Consider the following 8,246-nt stretch of genomic DNA (forward strand, 5'->3'; position numbering starts at 1 on the left):
CTCAAGAGAGGGGCTCAAGGCTCAATGCTCAAAAGGACTCTTAAGGTTCTTAAGTAGACATTCAAAGTCACAGGCACTTCACACTTGACGTCAGAATCACTTAGGAAGGGAATACAGGCAAGAGACAACATGCGCCAGCAGGGCAGCGCCTCGTATCAGTCTTTAGTGGGAGCGGTCCTCACAGCAGTTCACTTACTGCCCAGAAGCCTAGGAAAAGAACAGGATTCCAGGGGGAACTCTTGACAGTGGTAGCTTGTCATGCTTCAGCTCATAAGCAGTTGAAGTGTAGCTACCTGCTTCTTTAATAACAATGTATTTATATTCCATTGTGTTAAAAAAGCTTCCATACACTCTTTCATTTAAATCTTTTAACAGGTCTCTGGGTAAGCACCTACAGTGTACCAAGTACTACACCAGCACTCAGGAAATAGAAGTTAATAAGACAGATGAGATTGGAGTCCTCACTGAGACAATTCAACAAGTATATGTACTACAGAATGATAGTGGTATGATAACGTATGCTATAGTACAAAGTGCTGGTGGAGTAAACAAGATAAAGCTTCTAATCCCAGCTCTATCCTTAATCCAACTTTAGGAACATTAGTTAAGGCAGAGATTTTGGTCCTTTCAACATAATTTGTGGTTGAGGATCAAAGAATTGTTTTTAACACCTTTGAATCTTAGGCTGACACTTACGGACCCTCTGCCATTGGAAGACGCTGTTCGAAATAATGTGTGTAAAAAAATGTTTACTTGAAACGTTCATATCTTGTGAGAATGGCTCTCAGACTTTGAGAAATAAGTTTGCTTATGTTCACCTGTTTTTCAGAATTGATATACAAGGAAGTTATGGACTTGGAGGAGAGAACCAAGAATGGAGTTATACGGGGGCAGCCCTCTCCTTTAGGTTGGTTACAATATAAGCTTGGTTAAGATTATCGTTTATATCTTGTGCTATAATCTTCAGTGGCCTGAAACCTGTAGTTCTTTCCATATTTACTACTATTATTCAAAATTTAATAAGCATAAGGAGTACAATTTGTGTGGTTACATTGGAAAGCATTGGTATGCTGTTGGCCCAATACATCATGCTAATTTATTAGTAACTGACTTCATCAAATGCACTTCTTTTTCTGTGATACTGACATTCCATTAAAGAACAGATTCTTTTGTTGGCATTGTTGTCTTGTTTTAAAGATGTTTGTGTCACAATTCACTATACTTAAATTCTACGATTTCTACGATTTTAACAATCTTTACTTTGCATAAATCAGCTAAAGCTTCATTGTAAAATTTGGTGCATGTGATAACAAGTTACCATCTTTCTGTTTTTGATACTTTTGATTTGTTGAACTAAGTCAGTAACATTAAAAACACCACTAAGAAAGTGTTCTGTCTCTAAGAGAAAACTGGTTTGCAGGAATTAAACATTTTATCATAAGCTCATCATATTTAGTTTTAGTATTTGTAAAATCATAAGGAATTGAGGGGAAAAGTTAAATAACAGGCAGCGTGTACATATTAAGTAAATACTACATGACAGACACTGGTGGTTTAGGACTTTATTTTAATTCAGCCCTCAGGACCCTGAAGGATGGATTCTTATGCACCCTTTACAGATAAGAGAACTGAAATTCAGAAAAATTAAATGATATAATATTACAAATCTGGGCGGCCGATTAGCTCAGTTGGTTAGAGCACGGTGCTCTTAACAACAAGGTTGCCAGTTCGATCCCCATATAGGCCAGTGTGAGCTGCGCCCTCCACAACTAGATTGAAACAGCTACTTGACTTGGAGCTGATAGGTACTGGAAAAAGGCACTTAAATAAATAAAAGTTAAAAAAAAAAGATTACAAATCTATTGTGTAGAAAAGGTAATACTTAAAGCCATGTTTATCAGTCATTTCAAAGAGCCTGGTTTTCCCAGCATCCCATATGGCCTCTGGCTAGCAGCAGAGACTGCTGGCTCTATAGGTTAAAACAGTTTTATAAAAGAGGTGAAATTTGAGCTGAACCTTGAAGGCTGAGTAGTGTTTTAACAGGTATTGAATTTGAGTAAAACTAGGCCTTTATAGTTATCCCTTGTAAACTCTTCCACATTCTAAGAAAAAAGTTGGATATTGTATCTGTTTATAGATAAGAACTTTAGAGTTTTTCAGATGCCCATTTTATTGTACCGTAAACATATTTGCTTAAATACTTTTTGTAGCTTTCTGTGATATTTTTGGTTATATTTTAGAATTTTTAATTTTGTTGTTGTTTTTTAAATCCTTGATCAGGAATGCAATCTTTCAAATTATAATACAGATCCTGTTGAAAATATAAATTGGTTTCAACAGCTTTTATGTAGAATCTGATTGTAACAAAAGCTGTAAGTGCTTTAATAGCAGAGTTAATTAATTAGCTTTGTGTTGAAAAACAGCAGTAGTATTATAATTGAGTGCTCATGATGAAGGCCCAAGTGGGGTTTGAAAAGTCCATTATTTGGGAGAATGTTCTACTGTCACATACTATCCTAGTAAGCTGCATGTCCTAAGTGTTGGATGTTTGAGTAAACGGAATCTGATGAAATAGAGCAGCTGTATCTGTTCTTCTTTGTTGTTGTTATTCTTAATTTATAAGTGAAAATTTTGGAACATAGACAACACTTGACTGTGGTTACAAAAGAAGCTATAGAAAAGACAGGACTGCAGGTTTCTAGACATTTTCTGGATTCTCATGGCTTGCAAAGAAGAATGTTAGTAAAGCTGTTATAAAAATATTCGGTTGCCTGATTATATACAAAAATAGAAGGAACAGTTTTGACGTTAAAATATCAGATAATCACAAGGCCATTTCTACTTGATTTCTAAAAAAGAGGCATTTTTCTCACTGTATTACCTTCTTATCTTTATTTTGGTTTGGCTAATAATTGAAATGAGTTTGCATGCCTTTGAGTGGAGAAACTCCTCTGAGAGGGGAATGACCCAGATAGCTGAAATTAAAGACTTGCCATATTATTGTCATTCAGATATTTGAGAATTTACTGTATTGCTTTAAAGTTCAGAAAAAGACAAGTATTTTTTTTTCTGAGGTATTTAATTTTCAGATTTAAAAAATAACCAATTATGATGCATTTAAAAGTTAATCTTTATCAGATTAGGAAATTTGGATTAAAAAAATGGAAGCATGAAAAGTATATATAAAAGTACACCCTTTCATGAATTGAATGTTTCAGTATAAATCTTCAAAGCTAGCTGTGGGATTGTAGTCTCTTCAGTCAGGCATGTCCTATAGTGTCGCAGGGGTTGAACTTTTAAACCAGTATAGTACGTTCATTTCACTGTGGCTGGAACCTACTGGACCCTTATGAGGTCTGAATGGTTATCGTCTCTCCTTTCCTCTGCTGTCAACGCCTCAAGCACTCAGTCTGCTTTCTTTTCCCATTGCACCTCTGACCACCTGCTCGGCCCTTGTGGCTCCATTCCTTTCTGTTCTGGTCCACTCTCCAGTGCCCTAAAGATGTGCCTGTTCCTACTCTCCTGGCTATTCCCTTGTTACATTTGATGACAAGCTCTCACATTTAAGTGTCTTATGACTCAGAATGGAGGGTTAATTTCAAACACTGAGAATGCTGGGTTCTGGAGCAGTGGTTTTCAACCTGCTTAATTTTAGCATTGTTGGGTTCCTGAAACTCACCTCTAGAAATTCTTCTTATTGCTCATTTTGAAAACCATTGCTTTTATTCCGTAAATGTATTCTTAAGAACTCTTGTATAACTTGTATTATTTAATAGACTCAAATTTAGAATGACCCTTATTTAGCGGTCATGAAGTTCAAAAGTGCTTACTTGGTATAAGTACTTTAACATTCCCGTCACCCCCAAGGTCATTCCCTCCCACTTCCTGACCTTGAGAGGATTTCTCCATAGGTTAAGTACAGGTACGGTATACCTCAGAGAGACTGCAGGTTCGGTTCCAGACCACCCTGACAAAGCAAGTATCGCAGTAAAACAAGTCATGATCTCTGTGCTGGTGGAGGTTCTTAGCCTTCAATTTGTAAAAAAGAAAAAAAGCAGCACTCTCGAAGCGCGGTGAAGTGAAGCACAATAAAACGAAACATCTGTATTCCTATTGCTTCTTAAAATCCAGGAAATGCTTGTTAGGCTATACCTTTGGTAAAGGAAGCAGTCTTTCCCAACTGTTTAATAAAGCCATATTTGCATTTACCAAGCATTTATTATAATAGAAATTACAAGACCTGTGTTTATCTAGGGCACTCAAGTGACCCTGGCAAGTCGTATCACCTCATGTAAGCCGGGGCAGTTGAACTAAAGACCTTTCCAACTAAAATGATTTCAGCCTTTGTCTTGGCTTTTGCTTTAAAACAAGATGTACTAGAAGTATTGTTTGGACATGACAGTGAGAAGATGTCAGCAATTATTTTTTATTAGGGCAGTAGTTACCTTTTTGACTCGTACGTCATAGGTCCTCGCTCCAACAGATGACAGCGCAGACAGTTTTGCAGGTATTATCAGCATTGTGCACACACAGCCTGAAACCAGTCTCGCTGTAGGACCATTTCTAAGTGTGGCTTGGATTTAACAGTTCTTATCTTGAACGGAAAAGCAAGTTTGTGGGCAGGACAGGACTCCGGGTTTGCAGGCAATTGCAGAGTTCTCGCCTCATAACTCACAATGAAAAGAGTTTCTAAATGAGTATTGTGTTGAATATTGCTTGTGATTATTTTTAGTGAGCCAATAGAAAAATTGCTGATCACTGGAGTTAGCCAGTGTAGTACGAGTAGCTGGGTCTGTCTGCAGCTCTGTCTGCAACTGATTTGCTGGTTTGTTTCTCATAGCACAGGTGCAGCAGTGATCAATGGCTCTCAGCATCCATCGTCATCGTCGTCTGTCAATGATGTGTCTTCAATGTCAACAGATCCGACTTTGGCCTCGGACACAGACAGCAGTCTGGAAGCGTCGGCTGGGCCTCTGGGCTGCTGTAGATGACTACTTGGGCCTTGAGGGGGGAGGGGGGTCGTTTAGTCATTGATAGAACTACTTTGGAAGCAATTCAGTGGTCTTATTTTTGAGTGATTTTTCCAAAATGTAGAATTCATTTTGCAGTAAAGTAGTTTATTTTTTTTTAAATTTCAAGTGATGTAATTTAAAACTTAAGTTGTGTTTTAAAACAGCAACAAAACTGTATTGTATTTTTGCTGTAATTAACTGTATAATGTAAACCTAATTATTTTATCATGGTTTAAAATTTTTGCATATTTGCTTTATCTTATGCTGCTGATTTTTTTTTTTTTTACTGAATTTGTAAGATTTTGTTTATCAAAGCAATTATTATGTGGTGACTTGCCTATATCATGAATTATTTAAGATTTTTATAGTTTTTTTATTAGAATTTATTTCAAATGTTTTGTTCATGATGCTGTCCTTCAGGGTTATGTGCTTATCAATGAAATAACCCAGAGGAGTGAGGAAAAATGACCTGTAGCCAGTTATATTCAGGAATAACTACTGTAAGTGATGAACGCATTAAAAAAAAACCTCCAATATTTGCTACTTGCCAATCCTAATTTAGTCACCACAATTGGTAGTGATCCTACCTGAGTTTTGGCAAAAGCCCCATCATGTAAATGGCAGAATAACTCCGAGCATGTCTTTGAAGATGCTGGGCATCTACCACCACCCTCCTCCCCCACCGCCCCCAACAGAAGGCAGGTAAAGAGAATTCGGTGTTTTCTGCACATCTGTGGCATGCTCGAGGCTTGTGATCACATCAAGTCAAGAGGATACTTCATGAATAATACATTTCAATGCAAATAAACAGATGGTTCACTTCTCCTAGCTATGAGCCTGTTTTTGTACACACTGAGTCTATCTATTCAGGCTGTAGGTCCCAGTGATGGCCTAGAGTCTGGTCTTCCCTTTCCTGCAGCCTCGGGCCCTTGGACCTTTCTGCTTTCCTGTTAGAGTGTCAGTCAGTTGCGCACCAGTTCTGGTGTTTCTGGCCATTTGATTCTACCTGTAGCATAATCATATTTATAGTAGCCGTCAGGAGGTTCCACAGCCTACTTAGATTTCTGTAGGTGATGTATCAAGTGAGCAATATACCGTTCATCTGAAAATAGTAGCACTCAGCCATATGTAGGGTATCGTTTTCTAAGGACTGTTCCTTCACACTGAGCAGAGCAGGCTTACGTGGTGATTACTTAGTCTGTCTTTCATTTTTTTATACCTGATTTTCAATAAAACACGCAATGTGGGATGTTGAGTAGTGTAAGAATGGTGCTGCTCCTGACAAGTGTATGTTAACTGTTTACATTTTATATCTGCAGAATTATTTCTCTATAACCGAAGTTTTTCTTAGGTAAAACGTCATTGAAGTCTCATCTCTGAAATACATTGTCTGTAATGCCCCAAGCACCTTCTGTTATATTCAGAACAAGGAGGGTTCATGGAATGAACTGGGAAATGCATACTTAAATAAGGGACAGGTTTCCAGCAGAAAGCCCACTGGAATTAGTGACCAGCAGGATCAAGGTCTGGTTGCAGCTCAGCATGCAGTGTCTGACAGCTCGCGTGGCATGTTATTTGTGTATTTAGTGCAAAATTCCTTTTGAGGAAGGTGTTGTAGGTCATTGTTAATGTGCAATATTTAGGATGAAAATACAGTCGCCTTTTTATATGCTTTCAAATAGCAAGCTTGTTTTGGATGGTTTCAAGTCGTGATTTCCGGTCCCTCTTGTAGTTGTCAGCTTTTAATCCCTTTTCTACTCATACAACATGGTGCATTAATTTTATTAGGCAAATTAGAGTTTTGAGACGATAACACCTTGAATTGTAGAACGGTTGGATTTATGGAGAAATACGAGCAACAGTGTGTTAGTTTATATTAGTTTGACAGGTAATCAGCTCTGTTTTCTAGGATAGGTTGTTTCACTATTGCACTTTAACAACTGACATGCTCTCAGAAGAGTCCCATCTTTTATGTTTGATTGCTAATAAGCCATCTCTTTTGATACAGATTTTGGTTAAGCAAGGAAAACCAGGTGTTCTTACTGTATGTATCATTTGTTGTAAATGCCAGCTCCCACTTGCTAACCAGCATGTTTCAGTTGATTTAGAGAAAATTAACTCTTATTAGTTAATGTAGACTACAATACTTAAATTATATCCTGAAAACAAAGTCTGTTAAATGTTGTGTGCCCTAGGTTTCTAAAATGCAATATCTAAATACAACTTTCCCTCTTAAATCTGTTAAGCTAAAGATATACTTGTGCATTTTATTTCATAAGCTTTCTAAACCTTTAGAATATCTTAAACATTTGTGTTTTCTTAAAAAAGGAAATTGCAAATAAGATACCTGTCAGGCAGTACTCATGTAAAGCCATCTTGCTTATCTTATAACTTTAGTTTTTCAACTTCATATACTTAATATATGCATTGTCTTACTGTCATAAAATTATTTTGATCAAGATCTGTTATTCAACTTTATAGATTAGGAAAGAGACACTAATTCTAATTTTTTTGTTATCTTTCTTCCTGGTAACTATTCTGTTACCCTCTGATGTATGCTGGCCATGTTTAAAATGACTGTTGTTGGGATTGCTTAATTGTAACATACACAGAGAGAGCATCTCAACTCTTTCACCCTGTTTGCTGAACAGTTCTCATTTTGTCACACACCCTTGGCTGCTGCGTGTCCTGGTGTGCACTCTTCCATGCTGATAAGGGCACCGGACACTCACACGAGACTTCCTCGTGAGGAGGCTACCATGCAACCAACCCCCTCAACGACGCAGAGAGGCTGGTTGTATGTGAAGCAGCAAACTTCCCTTAAGCCTTTGTTCTTCTGTTCCATGTAATCCTGCTGTGTGGTCTGAAAAGATGAAGGTGGGGAGGACATCTGTGTCTGATGATAGTAAAATCAGCTGCAGGCAAGTGAAGCTGTTTCGGGGTTACAGATAAGACTTGGTTTACACTCGGCCAGTACGTGCTACGCATATGAAGAAGTAACTACTAAGTGTTGCCTGGGCACAAGCCTGCACATTTTGAGGTAGAAACATGGTCCGTTTTCAGAAAGAACTGTTGTAGTTTGTTTGTGAGTGTCGTTCATTAGTCACACATTAGCTGTAGAGTGAATGCATGAAGCCCCATGAACCCAGGACACTTCTCTTACCGTAGAAAAACCAAACACCACCATTCTGTCGCGAGCAGCCCTCTTAAATGTTGCTTCCATATCCTTTGCAT

At 37.8% G+C, this 8,246-nt stretch overlaps 1 protein-coding gene across 6 annotated transcripts in view; it reads left to right on the plus strand.

Moving 5' to 3' along the window:
* The window catches only part of MAPK8 (mitogen-activated protein kinase 8), a 106,524-nt gene extending 100,682 nt beyond the window's left edge, over window positions 1-5,842 (plus strand). For 4 of the 6 annotated variants that reach the window (XM_033130177.1, XM_033130174.1, XM_033130176.1 and 1 more), the window contains exons 11-12: window positions 830-907; window positions 4,846-5,842. In XM_033130177.1, the coding sequence (XP_032986068.1) occupies window positions 830-907; window positions 4,846-4,991 (224 nt within the window). In that variant the 3' untranslated portion in view covers window positions 4,992-5,842. Of the gene's footprint in view, window positions 1-829; window positions 908-4,840 lie in introns of all 6 variants that reach the window. The other 2 variants (XM_033130179.1, XM_033130178.1) reach the window with 1 other exon arrangement.
* The last annotated feature ends 2,404 nt before the right edge of the window (window positions 5,843-8,246 follow it).

The sequence above is a fragment of the Rhinolophus ferrumequinum genome, chromosome 16, assembly GCF_004115265.2.
Source record: "Rhinolophus ferrumequinum isolate MPI-CBG mRhiFer1 chromosome 16, mRhiFer1_v1.p, whole genome shotgun sequence".
NCBI classification, from domain to species: domain Eukaryota; kingdom Metazoa; phylum Chordata; class Mammalia; order Chiroptera; family Rhinolophidae; genus Rhinolophus; species Rhinolophus ferrumequinum.